General features: G+C 44.8%; 7 protein-coding genes across 7 annotated transcripts; 2 read left to right on the top strand and 5 right to left on the bottom strand.

The window, feature by feature from the left end:
- Nucleotides 1-142: 142 nt before the first annotated feature.
- On the bottom strand, nucleotides 143-3,092 carry FOMMEDRAFT_18866 (acetoacetyl-CoA synthetase). The gene is made up of 14 exons (XM_007264981.1): nucleotides 2,909-3,092; nucleotides 2,735-2,841; nucleotides 2,422-2,683; nucleotides 2,070-2,367; nucleotides 1,868-2,012; nucleotides 1,723-1,803; nucleotides 1,545-1,669; nucleotides 1,427-1,491; nucleotides 1,229-1,375; nucleotides 1,135-1,173; nucleotides 890-1,072; nucleotides 750-819; nucleotides 411-696; nucleotides 143-353 (listed from the first exon to the last, which is right to left on the bottom strand). Exons 1-14 carry the CDS (start codon nucleotides 3,024-3,026, stop codon nucleotides 168-170), a joined length of 2,112 nt encoding a protein of 703 aa, XP_007265043.1. The 5' UTR covers nucleotides 3,027-3,092; the 3' UTR covers nucleotides 143-167.
- A 538-nt stretch (nucleotides 3,093-3,630) lies between these two features.
- Nucleotides 3,631-4,754, bottom strand: FOMMEDRAFT_27426 (uncharacterized protein; the record flags this gene model as incomplete). Its single annotated transcript, XM_007264980.1, has 2 exons — nucleotides 3,631-4,560; nucleotides 4,695-4,754. The coding sequence occupies 2 exons, from the start codon at nucleotides 4,752-4,754 to the stop codon at nucleotides 3,631-3,633; spliced, it is 990 nt and encodes a 329-aa protein (XP_007265042.1).
- Nucleotides 4,755-5,576: 822 nt separating this feature from the next.
- FOMMEDRAFT_105489 (cytochrome P450) lies at nucleotides 5,577-7,894 on the bottom strand (the record flags this gene model as incomplete). Its single annotated transcript, XM_007264979.1, has 12 exons — nucleotides 5,577-5,584; nucleotides 5,634-5,906; nucleotides 5,962-5,991; nucleotides 6,052-6,252; nucleotides 6,312-6,378; nucleotides 6,430-6,680; nucleotides 6,737-6,918; nucleotides 7,026-7,123; nucleotides 7,213-7,256; nucleotides 7,315-7,406; nucleotides 7,465-7,562; nucleotides 7,720-7,894. Coding segments are annotated over 12 exons (1,518 nt in total), but the record flags the coding sequence as incomplete, so codon positions are not given.
- A 989-nt stretch (nucleotides 7,895-8,883) lies between these two features.
- On the top strand, nucleotides 8,884-9,903 carry FOMMEDRAFT_18865 (uncharacterized protein). The gene is made up of 2 exons (XM_007264978.1): nucleotides 8,884-9,210; nucleotides 9,270-9,903. The coding sequence occupies exons 1-2, from the start codon at nucleotides 8,919-8,921 to the stop codon at nucleotides 9,734-9,736; spliced, it is 759 nt and encodes a 252-aa protein (XP_007265040.1). The 5' UTR covers nucleotides 8,884-8,918; the 3' UTR covers nucleotides 9,737-9,903.
- Nucleotides 9,904-10,174: 271 nt separating this feature from the next.
- Nucleotides 10,175-12,315, bottom strand: FOMMEDRAFT_105486 (lysophospholipase). Its single transcript, XM_007264977.1, has 5 exons — nucleotides 11,481-12,315; nucleotides 11,289-11,422; nucleotides 11,079-11,230; nucleotides 10,725-11,024; nucleotides 10,175-10,671 (listed from the first exon to the last, which is right to left on the bottom strand). Exons 1-5 carry the CDS (start codon nucleotides 12,284-12,286, stop codon nucleotides 10,249-10,251), a joined length of 1,815 nt encoding a protein of 604 aa, XP_007265039.1. The 5' UTR covers nucleotides 12,287-12,315; the 3' UTR covers nucleotides 10,175-10,248.
- A 789-nt stretch (nucleotides 12,316-13,104) lies between these two features.
- Nucleotides 13,105-14,115, bottom strand: FOMMEDRAFT_105485 (uncharacterized protein). The gene is made up of 5 exons (XM_007264976.1): nucleotides 13,806-14,115; nucleotides 13,669-13,726; nucleotides 13,507-13,611; nucleotides 13,367-13,436; nucleotides 13,105-13,301 (listed from the first exon to the last, which is right to left on the bottom strand). Exons 1-5 carry the CDS (start codon nucleotides 14,071-14,073, stop codon nucleotides 13,224-13,226), a joined length of 579 nt encoding a protein of 192 aa, XP_007265038.1. The 5' UTR covers nucleotides 14,074-14,115; the 3' UTR covers nucleotides 13,105-13,223.
- A 569-nt stretch (nucleotides 14,116-14,684) lies between these two features.
- FOMMEDRAFT_132925 (alpha-amylase) lies at nucleotides 14,685-17,123 on the top strand (the record flags this gene model as incomplete). Its single annotated transcript, XM_007264975.1, has 4 exons — nucleotides 14,685-14,777; nucleotides 14,829-15,025; nucleotides 15,106-16,254; nucleotides 17,099-17,123. The coding sequence occupies 4 exons, from the start codon at nucleotides 14,685-14,687 to the stop codon at nucleotides 17,121-17,123; spliced, it is 1,464 nt and encodes a 487-aa protein (XP_007265037.1).
- Nucleotides 17,124-20,761: the final 3,638 nt, after the last annotated feature.

Raw genomic sequence — 20,761 nt, 5'->3', positions numbered from 1 at the left:
ATGTAGATTTTAGTTATTTAAATAACCCATCAATTTAAATATATATGACTGAAATAGTCCAGTTAAGAAGAGGATTACAGCATTTTCACACAATGATGTACAATGCTAATATTTATATAACATCAATCCAGCAATACTAGTCAAAAAATCCAATTATTTTATTGAGACTACAGCTTAGGCTTTGCTTTCTGATCTGTTACAGGATGACCAGATTCATCCAGTAATTCTATCTCATAGAATCTGTAATACTGTTTGAGTGACTCTGGATTTGCAACGGTTCCACTCGGCTTCAACTTCGAGCCCGAGACAATCTGCTTAACAGCAATCTCGATCTTCTTACTGTTTACAGTGTACTGTAATAATGAATTAGCCCGTGCAGGGATTAATAATACAATTCGTCGCGGACGTACCGGAATGTCGTCGACCTCGAAGATATAGGCGGGTACGTGCCTTGCGCTGAGAGCCTTCTTGATTGATTCTCGGATATCTCTCTTGAGCTCGGATGTTAGCCTGTGTCCAGGGCGCATCAGCAGAAACAGGAGGACACGCTCGTCCTTATCCCTATCACGACGTTGGCCAACACACAAAGCATCAGCAATAGCTTGCGAAAACTGGTATGGGGGCGGCGGCGATTCCAGCACTGCATAAATCTCGGCCGAACCAAAGCGTACTCCGGACGGATTTAGGACACCGTCACTTTTATAAATTAGCGATTTGTAGTTGGACCAGCAGAAACGCTTTGTACTGACCTGCGCCCGAGAATCATCAGACCCTTTGTACGTGGATTAAGGGCAAGGAAGTCTCCTTGCCTCCAGACACCTAGGGGCCAATTCAAAACACATTGGTCACTTAAACCCATGATGTTCGTACATTTCAACGGGTTACTTACCTGGATACGTATCAAAGTAAGCTTTACGCAACTTCTCACCATCGTTGTCGTTCCAAAAGCTGACTGGTAGGCTTGGATGAGGGCGCGTGCAAACAAGCTCTCCTGGTGTTCCAGTGTTCTCAATATTTCTACCTTCAGGATCAAAGATTTCAACGGCCATTCCTAAACATTTGCCCTGAATCTCTGTCCAAAAAAATACACTTGTTAACCACAGTTCTATAGTAAAGACGGGGTCGAAAGCATACCTCCGCTGTATACAGGACGGCTCTCAACACCGCCGACGACTGATATTTAGCAGTTAGAATCACACGTTTGTAGAAATACTGCAAGAAACTTTACATGGTCCACAAATGTCCGTTCCTCCAGACCCGGAAAGAACATGTACATTTTCTCCAAACGCGTGCTGAGTCCACTCGAACATCGGAGCAGTAAGAACAGAACCGGTCGAAAAGAGGATACGAAGAGAATCGAAAGGTGCGAGATCGACTACAACGGGTTCATTCAATCTTTGCTCAATGTAAATAGGTATTGACGCACGTGGGTGGATTCCTCGTGAATGCAACTCAGACAAGAACCGAGGGCTTGTTCCAAATACTGTTATGCTAACTAGACCGTGAGCTATGCATTCAGCCCTGGTATTTGTCGTTCAACATACCGCTGCTCGCTAACGAACTTTAGAAATTCTTTGACATCGGGATAAAAAGGGGATCCATCATAGGCAATGAGGCGCGTCCCGCCCGCGAGAGCAGCCAGCATGAACGGCCACATCATCCAGCCTGTCTGCAATTCTACATCTTATCAAAGTTGCAATGCAAGAAGATGAATTGACGTACTGTCGTGAATTGAAAGTACGTGTCATCAACGCCCATACCAAACCCCAGTGCATTGTCTTTCTTGTTTTGTAGCAGGACGCCCTGCACAAGGATTGCAATTTCAGTACTACCAAGAGAGTCACAGGATGCACCGGATACAGCTTACTCCAGCAGAGTGAACGATACACTTCGGAGGACCACTAGTGCCTGAAGAGAAAAGGATGTATAGCGGTTGATTAAAAGGTAATTGCTCAAACGTCAGAGCACCGCTATATGACAACCCGGATGCCACAAACTCGTCAAGCGTCACACTAAGACGTGTTTTAGTTCCATTCACGAATATCAATATAACACGAAAGATAATTCACCTTAACGGCACATCACGTATTCCCGTAGAGGTCGCCGCCGCGCCAGGCACGAGGACGACCTTCTTAAGATCATAATCACTCAAAGCCCTGGCCACTTCACGTAATTTAGGTAGCAAATCCATAGACTTTCCTGTGTAAATTGCACTGGTCTCCGCCACCAAGAGTCTCGGCCGAATTTGACGATAACGTTCAAGAATCCCTTGCGTTCCCATGTCAGGCGCAGTCGGCGAAAGGATGCCACCGACTGCGGACACAGCAAGTGCCAGAGCAACAGCAATCGGTGAATTCATAAGAATGGCTACGGTGAACTGTGTTTAGTATATTGTATACGATATAGGATCTCGAAGCTTACCTGCAACTCTATCACCGATTGTTACGCCCTCCGCTCTCAACCCGGCCGTCAATTGGCCAACCATCTTCCTGAGTTCTCGCCAGGTCACGTCCTGTATCCTGCGAGAGCGTTCCTTCGCATCTATACCTGAATCTAGAGCATTTTCACGAGCAAATGTTATTGCAATGCCGTCATCCGATCGGCAGAGAAGATTCTCTGCATAGTTTAGACGAGCTCCTGGAAACCAATTAGGGAGATAAGGAGCTCGTCCGGGCTCTACAATCTAGGAGTAAATGAGCATAGCGCATCCACATCACATTTTTAAAAGACTTACTCTCAACGGATCTGGTGGAATACTACTTGTAATCCCTAGAAATTCCCACAGATCGAGCCAGAATGTATAATCTTGTACTGAGTACGCGTGAAAATCTTCATAATCCTCTGTTAGAAAAACATAAAATTCATGAGATACCGCAACATTGAGGACAATTAAGAGGAATACGCGTACTGAGTCGCAGACCGTGCTTGTGATTGACGAACCTTCTGAATGCCTCGACACGCGTTCGGGATGGGTTTGGTGGGCGCCATAGCAGACGAGATTGCTCAAACAATTTGAGGTTGTCCATTCAACTGGTGTTGCTAATACTCTCAACGGGCCCTGTAGCACGTACCCCCGCGGATGAAGGCAGGAACGAAGGAAGGATGATGCATGATTGAGTCTTGCTGACCTGGAGGATCCGGATCGTGGAACTTGGGAAGAACAAGCGCAGGTCATGGGAGCCAACGCTCACTCAAACTCCGAAAATAAACATTTTTGCATAGACAAACTCAGGTATGCACTCATTACTGCAGAACAGATTGCGGCAGGAGACACATTGTGCCTTATTTATCAAGAAATAGCGCAAGTTACAAACATCCACGCTGGGTATATGTTCAATACGCGAAGCGAAAAGGGTACAAATAAAGAATGGGGGACAAGACGGCAAACAGAAGAGAATGGAGGGATGGACCGTCCGCACAGCGAGGGTGAACATTAAACTAGGTATAACTGTTTACGACATTCGTATCAAACCAAGTTGAAAGCAAACAAGGCGCTTCTATGGCGCACAGGCCGAATGTAAGATATTCCACATTAAGCGGAAATGGTAGGGAAACCCAACAACAGTCCGATAACAAACATAACCAATTCCAAATGAATCTTTGTTGCATGCATGCATATTCTGAGGGCATTTACAGCACAGCGACAAGACCAAGGATGGCTGCAGCTGCCGCAGTGATCATACCGCCCTCGGGAGTGAGATGTGGAGCTCCGCTGCCAACGATACCACCTGACAAACCACCAGCGGCCTGGACAGCACCGTTCATGAAGTTGGAACCGCACGTGCTGTTGACGGCACTGTACAATTCAGGCTGGCCGCCAAGCATGGGGCTGTTTGCAATACCAAGTGCGTAAGGAACGGACTGCTCGAAGTTCATGTATGCTGAGAGAACGGAGCGTGTGCATGAGACGCAAAGTTTGTCGGAGGACAGGCTCGGCGTAAGGAAGAGGAACGGCAAGTTCGAAGATCGGTAAGTTGTCGTGTTCGGGATCAGAGCTGCACCATCGCTATCGGCGCGCTTCGAGAGAGAACCGGAATACGACCAGAGGTTGTTCTGCACGAGTTCATAGGTACTCTGTCCTGTAGATGTAACGGACTTGGAGGTGCCACCACCCGGAGCTGATGCGGAGCTAACCGATGATGAGATCTGGTTGACGCAGTAATTCCCGCTGTCATCCTTCGAACAAACGGCCTTTTTCATCGGGACAATGGCATAAAGGACATCGTAAATTCGAATGACATCCTTGTTGGATGACGATCCAGTGAGCTCGTTTGTGCACGAGCTGTAGAAAGAGCTGAGCTGGGTACGGATTGCAGAATCATCGGACGTTGACGAAGACGCGCAGAGTGAGCCGAGAACGGTGTTCACGGCGTTACTGGAAGCATTCGTGCTATTTGCGTACGGGCTGAACGCTGACGTTGCATTGACAATCGGCGCAACGTATGACGTGAGAGTCGAGTTGCTGTCAAGCGACTGCAAGAAAGACGAGCAACCCGAGCTAATGCCCGTAGGAATGAGGGTCACCGCACTTGATGTTGGCGTGGCGGACGAAGACGAGGACTAATAACAAAGAAGAAAAAGTGTAGGTCAGTATCAAACAATTCACGAAAACACGTTCGCCACAGAGAACGCGGTCTGGCCGTAGTCAAGCGACTGGGAAGGGGGGATCGAGACGAAAACGGGAGAAGACTCACGTATTGAGCACGCACGACGGTGGCCGCTGCGAGGAAAGAGAGGGTGATGAAGGATTGCATTTCGTTGGTGAAGGAAGGAGGCAAAGAGCGACTGGTTTTTGACGCCAAAACGGACGATGAGAAACGATGGACGACAACAACGAGGGTAACGCGAGGACAGGCGTCGGACTCAACAAATGGTGCTGATTAATCAAATACTTGCCTTTTGTGGAAACCTCTGGCTGACGGCATCACCCTCTGGAAATTTTCACCCATCCATTTTTACGGTCTCGTCCTCCGCGTGGGCACAACGCGGCTACCCTCGTATAACTCTACTGGTTCCGAGGGACAACGCTCTACAGCGTACTTGGACTCTGGACCTTGCTTGTCTATGTCTTGCTTCGCGGATACTGGCCAAATTTAGTGAATAATAATAAATCAATAGCATATATTCAGGGTAATATCCCCATCTAGGAAAGATCTACAACGATTTATATTACAGACATATCAAACAATACAGGAGACGTCTTGTCGTGCGGAAGAATACATCACTAGTTTTACCAGCTTTATGTTTCATTCTGCCTCTCGGTATGGCCGTCAATCAAGGAGAGGCACAGTGGAAGCTTGGGTACGGGGTCGTCTTTCACGCCAGGCGACACAATCCCACCTAGTTTCCACGCAAGCTCTTTCCCTTCGGGCAGGTCAAGATGAAATACAGGCAATATTGCAGCCAGGAGCACTTCTGCAGGACAGAGTACATTATATCCCCGTCTTCAGCAGAAAAGGAGTCGGAGAAACGCACTGATTTCTAGAACAGCAAAATTGAAGCCACTGAAAAGGATCTTAATTTTTATATGCTCGAAATGAAGACAACGCACATGCATGACCTTCCCCCTCCAAGAAACGTCATTCTATCTCTTCGTCAGGTGGCACCAGCGTGACTCCGGACGAAAAACTTACAGCCCAGAATAGACACCAGGTAGCCTTCCCTCCGTTTGTCCTTCCTCAGAGCACTTGTCCCGCTCTCCTTGTCCATCACGACTTCTATCTCCCATCCAGCGTTCGGGTCTCCACTCAGTCGCATCCGGGCCCCAGATATCTGGCCTTCGGTTCGCGGCTTCTATTGCGATGATTACGTTCGTATTGCGCAGGAGTGTAACGGCAGCAATGGTCGACTTCTGGTCAGCTGATTGTATCGGAACGGAGAGCGGCAAGATAGCGTCCCTTGTTGTACTTGATGAACAGGTAAGGTCGGTTCAAAAGTCTACGAGTAGAGAGGAAGACGCACGTTCGATGAAGCATGAACACTGGTGGGTACCTGAAGATAGGATCAAGAAGTTATGCGACAGCAATAAATCCCTATGAAATGGACACAGACAATCTCAGGGTTTCACGGCAAACTGCATCTAAGAATGGGAGTGCGTGAAGAGAATCGTAGTCGAGATCTCCCCCCTCAAGTGCATTCGCTTCTTTTAGCTCATTGCGGAGCCGAACCTGCTCTTCTGGATGCTCGGCGAGTGTTTGTAGAATGCGTGCGAATGCGGCTGCGGTCGTATCCTGCCCAGCGAATATAAGTATCCTGTGAGGAGTCTTTAGCAAGGTTCTGTAGCACTATACATAGTAAAAATGTATACGAACGACATTTGACCAAGAAATTCTTCGTCGTTCAATTTGTCTTCTTCGGAAGACAACATATTTTCTCTGACTTTCAGACTGCGTGAGACTAATAAGTATACAGTGGAAGCGCGACACTCACGTAAAACACTCATCATATCTCGTCTCTCATGAATTTGTGCCTGGACCGCCACGTCTCCGGCTTTCAGGCGTGTACACTTTTCCGCATACACAAGACGTGCTGTTTTGTCCATGACTTCAACTATCTCACGCAGGCGTTGTATCCGTTTGATCGGGAGACTTCGCACTACGATGCGGCGCAACCATGCAGGTCCTAGGCCACTGAAGAACGGCAGAAACTGCCGAAGTATAGAAAGCCGGAACAGAGTCGGTCTGTGCTCCAATGATAGGCAAGAATACACAGAGCACATGTAACGGAAGCAACGCACGAGAAGTTCTTGACGGAGTCACTGTATTCATTTATTGATTCGTCACCGAGAGGCCCGAACGAGTATCCCAGCCCAGCTTGGCCAACGATTTCAAGAGCTGTACGCTTCAGCCAGTAAAACATTTCAATCTCGAGCGTACTTGGGCCATGATAATCAAATCGGCTCTTCAAAACATCAACGAGCTAGAGGAAAGGGAAACAAGATAATCATGAACGTCGGATCTTGTCTGTCGATGATACGTAGACTAGAAGCGAGAAGTAAGGACGATGGGGAAGGGAAAAGAACACACCTCATGTGAGACGCGATGAAAAATTGGAGTAAGGCCACGGAGGTTGTGAACATTAAACACCGGGCTCATCAGCTTGCGCTGCTTACGGTGTTGCTCGCCTTTTCCGGACAGTGGCGTCCGCGCGATTGACGAGTATGGCGGTAGGAAGTATAAGATCAGGAATGGAGCCCATGCCAGTACAACTCACCGACAACTGCGACAATTCCAGGGCCAAAGCAGACGAGATTGGTCCTGGCAGCGAACAGCAAGTTAATGAATGAGGCGTGATCTGGGACCAAACTATCTGTACTTCGTAAAGAACTCAGTTTCTTCATATATGTCTTGATCCTTATTGATAACATGATTAAGCGCTTTTGGATCCGATACGTAGATTTGTTCATCCTGAAAAGAAGGGAAGAAATTCAGACTGCAGTCGCTGGGCAGTCAAAATTTCCTTTACCCCACAAAGACCATGAATCTTTACAACACCACCGTAATGTCGAACAATGTCTCTATGGAACGACCATCCCTGCTGATCAAACAACTGTCCTAAGTTCCCTAATGCGCCAGATGTCAGAAGACCAAGATACAAGGTTCAATTGGAAACCTGCGGAGACTCGAACGCAATGTTCAGAGAGGGTATGGCCTAAGCTTGAATCGATTCTCCCTCGAAATAACATGTCGCAGTATGCTTGTCAGTAATTACAAAGCTTACCTTTAGTGAATGAGGCTCTTGGGGGACCAGGGAGATGCCGCAGAGGTGACTTGTAAATAAGTTTTCGAAAGAAAGGCCAGAATGACACAAGGAAAGCAAGAGCAAGTACAACAAATGACTGGACCAATAGACACAGTAAGATAAAAGGCTCGGGAGCATAGCCAAAGCTTGCCATAGTGAGTGTCAGAGGAAAAGCTTGGAAGAAGCAGAGGTGCGCGCAAAAATGGGCGGTCTTTGAACCAGGCTGCAAGGACGAACTTGGAATGAGCCGTCACCGCCTCGGAACTGTCCCGACGGAATGTCAAAGGGCGCTCAATATCGAGAATGGGAACGAAGCTTGCAGGACGTTTTGCAGGGTGTAAGATACCAAACCCAGATTGTTGTGCCACCCAAACTCCAGAGGTCCCGGAGGCTACCTGTGAAATTGCTCGGGTAGGGGGGCCCGTGGGCTTCCAAATCGCACACTTTTAAGTTAGCATTGACTTTTCCGATTGCTCGCTTGCATTCGGCCGTTAATTGAGCCGTGCTTCATCGCGAGAATGGGGAAAGGGCAAATGCTGCCGTGAGTAATTCTCCATAGTGGTCTCCGAAAACAAAGGAGGAACCTCAAGCGCATGCAGTTTGCCAGCTGGTTGTCTATGTAAAGGCGCCGTCGAAAGAAATTCTGGTATAGATGTCTCCGAGATATGCAACTTGCAAGTACTCAAGGAAAGTTACGCGGAAGTGTAATTTTTAATAGTTTGTGTGTCTGTACTGACTCTGCAGCCTCAGCCTTGCAGCAATGTATTACGTGTGTTTCTCACGCATACACCCACCATGCCCTTCTACCCGCACTTGAACCAGTGTCACAACCTTGTTTGCCTTTCTGCTAGTTCTGTTCCTGATTGACTAGTGCCTATACTCTGCTACAAGGCTGCGGTGATAATGCGCAACACCATGAACTCCCGAGAATAGACAGAAGACGAACTAACATATCCTAATAATATTGAACTAAGAGACTAAGACGACCTCATGCTTACTTTTTATGGCTTCACAGTAGTCGCTGCTTCTGCTTCTGATAGCCGGCTTCAACCGACAACGTGGTGTCCGTCCTGAGGCTTATCCCTCTGTGGCCGTTTTTCTTTTCATTTTTTTCAACCACATATCTTTTCCGTTCATTTCCAACATCAGATTCGAATTGTGTTGACGGGAAGACAAGCATGAACTGGTATTTCAAGGCAAGTTTGTCCTGTTACTTCCCGTCGTACCTCGTTGATTCGAAAGAGGTGTTACGTGCAATACCCGCGCATCTCCTGGGCGGAAATCAATCCATTCGGGGTCGAGATTCCGGCAGCAATTTGGCACCGAGAGATCGTCTTGCTAGGACGCAGACGTACATTCCCAGAACACCATCGCCTCTTCGACAGGCAATGGTATCTGATCGCCCCGTGAAAGATAACTCGTTCGGAGAGAGCCACGAGGGCCTGAAAAGTCTGGAAAGTATCAGCCTTCGTGAGTACACTAACCAAGATCTGTTTGTTTCATCAATGCTAATTGCTCCTGTTCATTAGTTTTCGTTACGAAGCGCGGAACTAGCACGCCTCATAGGCCGAAGACTGTCATTGCCTTTGGGATCATGGCGAGGAGTAGGCTACGGAAGACAGCTTATTCATTCGTTTTCGTCGAAGAGGGTCCGGTTCAGACAGATCGTAGCTGTTGCGAGCCAATTCCCAGTCCAACTCGGTTAGAGGCCATTGAGCGGAATACAAATGCAAAGGTGGTCCGAAGTAGAAGGTCCAATTACAAACCTGCAGTCAATGAAGTTGCTGCACTCAGAAGCGGTCTGTCCGACGCGCGAAAGCAGATCAAAGGCCTGCAGCGTCAGTTGAAGAGAATCGATCGTATGGCGGAGCGTTCGGTAAATGTCCAGACACGAGCACACCAGCAGCAGGACCGTCTCAGCGTAGTCTGTAAGGCCCTTATTGATGCAGAGAAGGAGAGATTGACGGAAACGAGGTTGAGGTTTAGGAGATCATGAGCGGGGTGTGAAGTGATGGAATTGTAAATTTAGTACTGTGGATATTGTAAAAGAAACATGTAATAAACTGCTTTTCGCTGTAATGTTTTTAAACACCATACAGTCATTTGTGCCGTTTGTGCTACCTTTTTTGACCTGTACTTATACAACAGATAATAGACAATTGACAATCGACTGCACCGACTTGGCCAGCAGATGCGTGCTGATATTCGCTGCTTTGCATTTCACAACACCAGTGCCGTAATGTAGACCCGCTTAGTCGTTATTGCGGTATTTAATACGACCATAGATTACCTGAGTGTGCTTCATCCTCGTTTTGTACCAAGCCGAAAGAATACACCTTGATTATTCGACCTGACAAGATGTTCTCATGGATAGAGGGACGAAGCACGAAGGACTGGCTCGATCCACACAGATGAAGAACGGGAAGATACCCTACGAGAATCAATTAGACTATTACATACTTTAATGCTGAACACGTATTTCTCGTCAATTAGACATGCCATGGCCTATCATTGGAACCAGCAATACCGTGCAAAACAAGTCTCGCATACTCCACTCCTCTGCACGCTCTGCCGCGCGCGTACGCGATCTACGACGGCACAAGCAAGACATGCAGGCCATTCCGGGTCAGCCATCTGTGAAGAGTTGGCAGGAAAGCCTTGCGTAGCGATCGTGAACGTCTGGTCGAGCATCGCCTGGATCTCCGCAGGCTCGTATTGCGTCTGCTGAGTCGAGGTGTTGGTAATGGCAGGTTGACCTGCAGGAGGGGCACCGTTCGCAAGGTAAACGACAAGCGGTGTCGGCGATGAATCGTTGCACCCGAAGAACGTAGGGCGACTCGCGAGTCCCTGCTCGACGAACTCACTTGTAGTTTCTGGGACTTGCGGGAATGAATATGCAGAGGGGAAGAGCGAAGTGCGGTTCTTCGACGCCTGTAGAAATTAGTCCGTGTGAACTTAAAGGGTGCCATATTGATACGACATACAATAAGTGAAGCTCCCGCTGCGAAACCGTCAGAAGTGTCTGCTGAAGCGTCAATGGCGACGATGACGTCTACATTGCGCGCTTTCACAAGCAATGGTTGTAGTGGAATGACTTCGCCGTCCTCCCCACCATCTATTAGACCAAGGAACTCCTGATCAGAATCGATGAACGTGTCAGGTGAGACCCCGAGGAAGGCATTTGGGTAGAGGGACAGATCGAGCTCGATTGAAGATGGCTGCGGCAAAGCTTGTTCAAGTAGCGCAAAAAAAGGTCCAACAGGAGATTGAGCTAGTGCCTGAGCCTATTTCAACAGTGAACACATGAATGACATCATGTTTTGAAAAGAAAGACTCACAGATGTGTTGAACTCGTTAAAGAGCTCGGAAGACGTGCCAGAGATGAATGACACCTGGTCAAAGCCTGTAACGCATACGCTCGTGTTCATCGTCCCGAGGAATTTGGTCGGCGTAAATGAAGCAAGCGTCGGGTCGAACGATCCCATCTCAACTAAACGGGTTCCAATAGTCAATTCATATTCATGACAACGAGGATGCGAAAATCATACAGGGATTAAACTCAAACATCGTGTTCGACAAGGGAATCACGTCGCCCGGGATGTCGTTGTTATCATTCTGTCGCAACGAGTGAGAAGTCGCGGTGATGATCGGGAAAGGTATGTTATGACTCTTGAAACTCGATCTACAGGCATTCATTAGCCTTCGAAAACCACCAAATTATTAAAAGGACGGAAACATACAGTTCTGTAAGTCCAGAAAACAAAATGCCAGCTCCGTGAGTTGTACTATCATCGAAAAACGTGTCCGCATGCGTGCCATTCGCAAAGTGGCGTGAAAGGAGACGCGCCCATACGTCTGTAATTGTGACAGGGAAGCCTACCGTACGCTTCCCAGCGATTTCACTGATGATGCCTTCAAGGAATTGAAGGTTGGAGTTGTCATCGCTAGCAGGTTGGAGGATATCGAACTGCGCATTCCAGCCGCCATATCCGGAAGGGTCGGAGGTAGCGGATCCATCTTGGGGCCCGAAAGCGACTGTTTGCATGTCCGGGAAGTTCGCTTGCACTGCGGAGGATACGAGCCAAGAGCCTCCCGACAGACCTGCGAGGTATGTAGCAGCCTGCAGGAGACCCGCCGTACCCGCTGTAGTACTTGTCTGATTCCGTGCGTCCAACGCGTTCAGGACGCCCGCACCGAAGATGGCGGCGCGGTAACCTCCACCGCTGACAGCAATACCGAGTCTCGGGAATGAGGAACTAGAATCGGAGAGAATACTCTCAGCGTAGGCCGGAAGAGTCGCTTTAGACTGTACATTTTGCAAGTAAGCGTTCCAAGCACTTGGCAGCACACTTGAGTCTCTCGCGGAGATGTATGCTGACTCGTTAGCGGCGAGAACTTGATTATCCGTGCCCGCAGACCGGACGAGCTCAAAGCCATCCGGACAGCTGCCTATGGTAGGTGTATAAGCTTGTTGAGCTGGAGAGGATTGCGCGATGGCATAATTCCAAAAGCTCGACGACCAAAGCAATAGAGACACAGCAAGCATTGTCTAGACCAGATAAAACGAACGTCAGAAACAGAACTGTCAGTGGAGACACGAGAGTGGGGCGGGAGCTGGGCTGATAAGGCCGTCGGACTGCTCTAGTAGTAAGCATTTTATTGTCTCCAAGTAATTCCGACACGACGGGATCGCTTCGCAAAATTAGACCTCATGCGTCAAATTTGATGGAAGCCTGGGCTATTAGAAGAACGACAGTCGGCCGTCCGCATGTACCTACAAGCTGTGACTGGCCAGGACCTTCGTGCACGAAGCCGTCGCTCGCACGGACTGTCGTAATGTCGCAGATGCGTGTTTGATGCAATCTAACCGACGACACGGCGGTCACAGAATAAGGTACTACTGTAGTACAGATTGTCCCACCGCAACAAGAACCTCGGCCTCTTTATCCCCACACATCGACTTCCAGTGTCAATCATTTCTGTATTTTTGTCTTCCTGCCAGTTTCGTCTTTTTTTCTTTGCCTTAAAACTAGCCAAGCGCATGTCCCGCATTTGACAATAGAATAGCGAGAGATCCTCGCTCCGAGCGGGAGCTTTTACTGTCAATGTCTGTCGCGATTGCTGTCTGCGTCCTCGTACTAGTACGATCTACAAACTTTCAATATTACGCAAGGCCAGATGTTGCGGCGCAGTCTTCCAATTCTCTTGCTGTCTTCAGCCCTAGGCTGTACCAAGCCTCTGTTCCGAAGATCTCGTGCCGCGCTCCAGCCATTCATCACCAAAGTGAACGGGCAGAGATGAGCAGGCATCGGAAAGCTGGTCGTCTGTCGCCACTGAATTTCAGACGTTAGCAATAAAATCATAGAACAGGCAACTGAAAATCATTAAATCCAGAAAGATACGGAGCAAACTCTGTCTAAAATACTCTGCAAACAAATCTAGGGAAGCAAAAGGCAATAGAAGTCTTGCTCATGTCGTAGCTCTCACAGTTTTGCCGGAGAAGGATCCATCTTGATATGCACTCCGGTCGCGACCAGGCGATGGTGAGTCTTGTTCCAGATCTTTGCGGACAAACGTTAGCAATCCAGGCGCCGGTTGCTGTCAGAAAGCTAGACAGCGAACTTACCTCGCACCGTGCAGACATGGCCCGTGTTCCGAGCGACATCGTTGTACTGACTATGCGTAGACGATCGCCGCTAGATGATCCATACCGCCGTTAGAATGCAACAGGGCTCGACATAGGAAAAGGACGAAGAATGTGCCTACATTCTTGCGGGTGAATGGTATACCACGTCTATGACCTGTGAAACACCACCATTCCCTCCTCGTTCTGTCGACTGAGAAAGCGCTATGATGGGAAGTGTAGAACATCTATCACCGACAGTAAATTAGCAGCAGTATTCAACAGGTGAGTACGGCCCTACTCACAAATCGATAAGATATGCAGAACACCCTCCGTGTACGTTTCCGCCTCCATTTACCATATCTTGTATTGGAATACAGGGGGAAACACGTATTCAGACAAATACAGGCGCGTCAAGTGCGGGATGGATGTATATGCGTACCTTGTTCCACGTCAATCTCACACACGACTTTGCCCTCCAGTTTTTCTGGTTCGTCTGCCTTCCTGAATACATCCGCGCTCACAATTCTGAGGCGTCCGCCAATAGCATCCGCAAATCCGCGGCCGCCGCCCATGAAGACGTTCAGGCCGATGGCGAGTGCCTGTTTAACGTGGTCCGACGCATTTCCCGCAATTTCTTTGTACCGTTCCTCATGCGATTCGTACATGGGCGGCTGCGGGGCAGCAGTTTCCTTCGAGTCGCGGGCCATTGGGGATAGAATTCAAGGCAGAAACGCGGCAGAAAGGATCATGATTGTGGCACGGCTATTAGGAAAACACGGAACGAAAGTGGGCAATTACAAAATAGGCAACAAGTCTATCACGTTCACACTCCTTCGCCCTTTCTCACGCAGCTTGGGCTCTTGTCTCCATCAAGTTATCAAGTTCCCTCTTGTTAGTGAGTCAAAAGGCCTTTGTCCTCAGTTCAACAGAAATTCAAGGCTCAATGAAATAAGAAATACTACAAGCTCCATTGCCTGCACTCATAATTGTTTTTTTTTCGAACCTCGCTCGCTTAATCTGCTACTATGCAACCACCACCGAAGACCGCTAGAAACTCACAGAACTCTTCCCAGAAAATTCGAAGCATGCGTATAAGTGCTGCAGTTTACTTATGAAGTAGAACCAGCCCACAGAGTCCAAAGGCGATCATCGCTAGTCAGCCTCAAATTCTTATTTATAATTTCGAACATGACTGGTTCTGGTATCGCAAGTCCGCGACCACACTCCATCCGTCCTCGCCTAACATCACCCCCTTCTCGTATCTTCTACTCTACTGCTCCATCAAATCAATACCTAAACCCACACACTCTTTTCAAAAATGCGTGCTACTACGGCTCTCACCCTTCAAGCTCTTGTGCTTTCCGCTTTCGCCGCCACTGCAGATCAGTGGAGGTCGCGATCTATTTACCAGGTTAGCATTTTTGCCACCAAGTACTCCCGTTACTGACAGACATCTGGATAGATCATGACAGACCGCTTCGCTCTCGGCAACGGAACCTATCCACCGTGCAATACGACCGAGCGAACTTACTGTGGCGGAAACTGGCGCGGCATAATCAACAACCTCGACTACATTCAGGGCATGGGCTTCGATGCGGTCTGGATTTCACCTATTTCAACCACCGTTAACATCACCGCAGAGGGGCATTCGTATCACGGGTGCGTATTATAAATCCGAGCTGGATCTCCGTGACGTGTGTCAGCCACTCGCACCCCGCATGCTAACCGTCATACTCCAGGTACTGGACTGGAGACCTCGATACCCTCAACAAGCATTTCGGCGATGAGACAGACCTGAAAGGACTTGTCTCGGAGCTGCATTCGCGTGAGATGTATCTCATGCTGGACGTCAATGTGAACCACATGGGCTCGAACTCTACTCCGGCGAACGTCTCATGGCTGCTTCCATTTATGAATGAGTCGAATTACCATCAACAATGCTCAATAGATGACCAGAATAACCAGTGGCAGCTTGAGAACTGCTGGCTCAACAGTGGTCAGGTCCTCCTACCCGATATTAACACGGAGAACCAGACGATCGTCGACATGCTCAATACGTGGGTCAACTATACTGTTGACAGGTTCAATTTTGACGGTATTCGCATCAATGCCGCTAAACACGTCCGTAAGGACTTCTGGCCTGCTTTTGCTGCGAACGCTAGCGTGTTCACGTTAGGTGAGGTCATGAGCAACGATACCGACTATACGGCAAATTACACGACCGTCATGTCCAACGTTCTCGACTACCCAAGCTATTATCAGCTCCAGCAAGCTTTCTCGAAGCCGGGCGGTGACATTTCTGGACTCGTCGGCGTACTTCGTAATGTCCAGCAGAAATTCAAAGAAGGTGCTTTCGGTTCAGGCTTATTTATGGAGAACCATGACCAGCCTCGCTTCCAGTCACTAACACAAGACCAGTCTCTCGTAAAGAACGCTATGGTATGGACGTTTGCAACAGATGCCATGCCGATCGTTTTCTATGGGCAAGAACAAGGCTTCGAAGGTTTGCAGGCCCCCGACAACCACGGTGCTCTCTGGCTGACTGGTATGAAGAAGACTGGACCTCTGATCGAACATATTACTGCTCTCAACAAGGCACGCAAGCTTGCAGCACTCGCAGAACCGAAGTTCCACTCAACGGCTGTCAAGGTTGTCGCTTCTAGCAATGGTACAGTGGCACTGAGTAAACCACCCATGCTCTCTCTCATTTCAAACAGTGGGAACATGTCTATGCCTTCTTGGAACGTCAACGGTTCTGACTCGGGCTTTGCACCTGGTACAAGGCTTGTCGACATTCTCTCCTGCAACACTATCACAACCGGTTCAGATGGTAGTGTCGCAGCTCATTCTAAAGCAGGTCTTCCGCTTGTCCTCCTCCCTCAGTCCGCGCTCTCTCACTCGACTCTCTGCGGCAACAACCCACAGGCTCTGATGAGAACAAGCATGTCTACGCGCTCTATGCAAGTCTCTTGGTCTCTTATTGTTTCTGCTCTGACTGCTGTAGCGTTCCTATCTTCTCTCTAATCCTGGGCAGATCTGGAGCTCTGTATGTGTACGAATAGGTGTATAGGCCCGATTATGACTGTTTTTGTGTATTTTCCATAAAGAATATGGTTGGAGATGAATATATCATGGGGTAAAGGATGCGGAATTAGAGACCCTTTAATTTTAGAACAGCAAGGATCACACAAAGCAATTCCGAATTAGTGAGGTAAAGTTAAGATGAATATGAAGAGTAATTTGGTCAACCAGGTTCAGCCAATGGCTAAATTGAACACTGATTTCACATCACAAAATTAATTCCATCCTTACCGAGCGTATCTACTCTGGGACCTCATTCCAGAAATTCCACACAAGGAGTTGGTCTCCTTTATTTCGCAAAGCACACTACCTTGAGTTCTGCAACTCTGTCTCTCTCAATCACAACACTGGGCTGACGCTTCCTGAGAGTCGCAAGGTTTTGCACAAACAAGAATGTTGGGATAGATAATCCATCTAGAAGCTAACAAGGTTGATCAATGCAATAGAAAGTATTAAGTTCAGACAAACTTACGAATGAATGATAGGATCCTAGCACAGTAAATGATATTATCAGGCGAAGCAACGCAACCAACAGCTCGTTCTGCGGAGCAGGTGGATTGCTGGAGTGTGGAAGTTCTGATAAAGCAGATGAAAGAAAGGCTATACACTCCTCATACAGACAGAAAAGGTCAGATTTTCTCATGGACACAGATTGTCCTTGGCTAGTACTCACTGAAGTATCTACAGAACAATGCTTCATGCCAGTCCTTGACGTTGGGCACAAAATACAGAGAAAGGATGCTTGGAATTCGACGGATTGCAGAGACTGTAACTAGGAGGAACAAAAGGCATCATAGTCACCAGAATATCTACCTATTTGTATTACAGCTGTTTGCAAAAATATTGGCTGTAGTATAGTTCACATGATTTTTTTTCACAAAGTCACAAAATACAGAAAAAGTACTATAACTCACTCAAATCTTGATAGAATCACTTCAAATAAGTTGCTAAATTCATGTTTTTAATAGTAGAATATATTTATCAAATTAGGTTTTAATTATCTCTTTTTCTTGTCTTGTAAAAACTGAAATACATAGATTTTAACTGTTTTTCCTTATATAATTTTTCTTAGTCTCAAATCTGAACATATAGGCTTAGAAAACTGTTTATTCTAGTTAGATACATTAATAATTAATTTACATACTAAATTTACTATGAATAGATTACTTATTCTGTTTTATTAAGAGGGGGCTAAAATGTATAAAACTAACTATTTTACCCTAGTTCCCTCTACAGTTAATAATTTTTTTTCAGTCTCAAACTGTATTCTTAAATTAAATATAAATGTATTAGAGTAGTTTACAATAACTTTCATACAAATATGTTCAAAACTGAGCTCAGAACAAATAAAACAAGTAGAGTACTTATAGTAAAATCTCTCTATTTGTTCTAAACTCAATTTTGAACATATTTACATGAAAGTTGTTGTAAACTACTCTAATACATTTATATTTAATTTAAGAATACAGTTTAAGACTGAGAAAAATTTATTAACTGTAGAGGGAACTAGAGTAAAATAGTTAGTTTTACACATTTTAACTCTCTCTTAATAAAACAGAATAAGTAATCTATTTATAGTAAATTTAGTATGTAAATTAATTATTACTACTGTTTTCATAATTTCTTAGAATAGTAAGTCACATGTCTTTTAGTGACTCTAAGTTACAAAAAATAGAGAAAACACTGTATCTTACTCAAATCTTACTACCTTTTTTATAAGTATTGTTACACTTAATGATTTATTATTTTTTGTTACAAAAGTAAACAAAACAAAAAAATAACTATTTCTCACTCAATTTTGTACAGAATTCAGTGATTATTTAACATAAATTTATGTTTTTTAAATATGCTTCAAATAAACACTTTAATTATTAAATTTGAGTAAGATTTGACTAAGTTATAGTAAAAATACACTGTTTTTTATGTTTTCTTAATTGTTACAGTTCTCCACTCTTACAACCTCAGTTCTACAGGTCCTGCACCCTTCTGTACCAGAACTCAGGACTTCTGTCCTTTGAAAGTACTGTCTATAAACTATATACAGGCTAACTCTCCTTATAACTCTTACTACTACCCCTTTTTACTTTATCATTCTGTTCCTTTGTTCACCCTTTTATTCCTTGTACCTTTATCTTTGACCCTCCTTTCTTTCATTCTTAGTGGCTCACCATTCCCTGAATACTCTTATATAGTTTAGTATATATAAGTGTATAAGGTTAGACTAGTCTAATAGTCTTGATCTTGTCTACTCTAGATAGTTCTGTACTCTTAGACTTACTCTATATATTCTATACTTGTCTTGTACCCTCTCTCAGTCTGTTCTACAAGTTCTGACTATATTCTAGTACTTGTATTCTGTATTTTTATTATGTAGAATAGTTATAGTTTGGGTCCTCTTGTTAAGCCTTTGAGTCCCCTCTATACTGTTACTAACATTAGATTAAGACTACTTATTACTACTCTACAACTCTCTTACATTTTAGGTATTAGTACTTACTATTGTGTCAATCTCTTTTCTTTGTCCTAACCCTTTTACATTTTTAAATTTTAAACTTTTACTACTCTTCTTCTATTTATTACCCTCTTTTAGTCTAGTGTTAACCCCTTTATAGTATAAATATAAACCCTTCTAAACCAACTACTACTCTTACTGTCCTACTAGATTAGTAGTTGTAAGTAGACCTAACTTAATATATACAAACCTCTATTTAAGAGGCCTTTACTAACTATGTGCTCCTAGTCTAATTAGAACCTGTTCTAACCCTTCTAAAAGTTACAACCTGTTTTAGAAAGAAAGTACATATAGTCTACCCTTTAAACTTTAATAAGTAGTACTTTAAGAACTTCTAGTACTAAGTTGAGTTATACATAGTTACTACTTTAACTAATCTATTCTTAGATCTTAATTGTGTTCTATTTGTCCTCTCCTTTATAAAAGAAGGTAATATAACCATTTAGGCTTAGAACTGGATTGAAAGTTATTAGATCAGAAGTCTGATCTGACTTCAGAATAATGAGTCATATTTGGAATTCATAAGACAGTTTTGAGCTTCCTTTATTAACCTGAATAAGAAGTGTAACACTCAGAATAAGCTTTTGTCTCTTTAGTAGAGTAAACATTCTACTAATATCTTTTTTTAGGAGTTTAATATTCTAGCCTAGAAGGTAGGATTTACAAACAGGTTTAATAATGTTCTTATTAGAATACTTAAGAAAGCTCTTTACTTAGAACTAGTTAATAAGATTCTTAGAGTAACATTAGAACTAACTACTTATACTAAGTAAAAGACCTGTACTATCTCCTTTAACTAGGCTACAGTTTAGATACACTAAGTCTGTATAAAACACTCTTACATACATCTGACTCTAACAGTTCTAATCTCTCAGATTGATCCACCTATAATTTGTAATCAATTTGTTCTAATAAACATTAGAGAAGCCTGAAAGTAAGGAGTATACTTTACTTACAGAAAGTCTAAACACTAGATTAAGAACTGTTTACAGAAGTAACAGTATATTTGTTAGATTATTAGAGTAATAATGAGTAACAAGTAGGATTTGTAGTAAGAAGCTTTTTCTACAAATCTGAAAGTCACCTTAGAACTCTTAAACTCTGACTATATACTCTAGAATTTTATAGAAGCTTAACAGTAAATACAGTACTGAAGAGCTATGACTCAGATTTTTTAACAGTTACTTTTGATTTAATAAACACTGTAGGATTAGAAGTAAATAAAGTAAGAAAAGTAGAAAAAGTAAATTAACAAAATTATTTATTAAAAAGAAAAAAGTTGAAAACAAAGGTAGATAGTTCTTTTATTCCTTCTAATTCTTTTGATTCTTCTCTTTACACTTTATCTAAGTCTAAATCTGTACAATCCAACCTACTACTTTTGTGTTCTAAAATCTTAGAATGTTTAAAACACTACCTAGCCCTGTTTACTACTCAGTAGTTTGTCTATAGTATTAAGTAGAGATAGTCTTAACTAAGTTTACAGTTAAGAACATAAGTCTGTCCTTGTTGAAAGAGAGAGGTTAATAAGGAAATGTTAGTGTATATACTTACTCTCTTAGATAATAAGACTGTACAAACTGTATGTTCCTTTCAGAACAAGTAGTAGTTTATTAGAGAATGTTCTAAGTACTAGCTCTAAGTCTCTGTCCTCTTAGCTCCCTTCTTAGAATCTCTTCAGATTCAAACAATAGTTCTAGTAAACAGTAAGTATACTAGTTTGTATATTAATAAGGCCTTTATACAGGAACACTACCTTTTTACTTAACACATTCTACTTCTAATCCTAGTATATAATGTAG

This window comes from Fomitiporia mediterranea (genome assembly GCF_000271605.1).
Source record: "Fomitiporia mediterranea MF3/22 unplaced genomic scaffold FOMMEscaffold_4, whole genome shotgun sequence".
Lineage (NCBI taxonomy): Eukaryota > Fungi > Basidiomycota > Agaricomycetes > Hymenochaetales > Hymenochaetaceae > Fomitiporia > Fomitiporia mediterranea.
The sequence above is the reverse complement of the archived record's forward strand: the minus strand, read 5'-3'. Positions and strand labels throughout refer to the sequence as shown.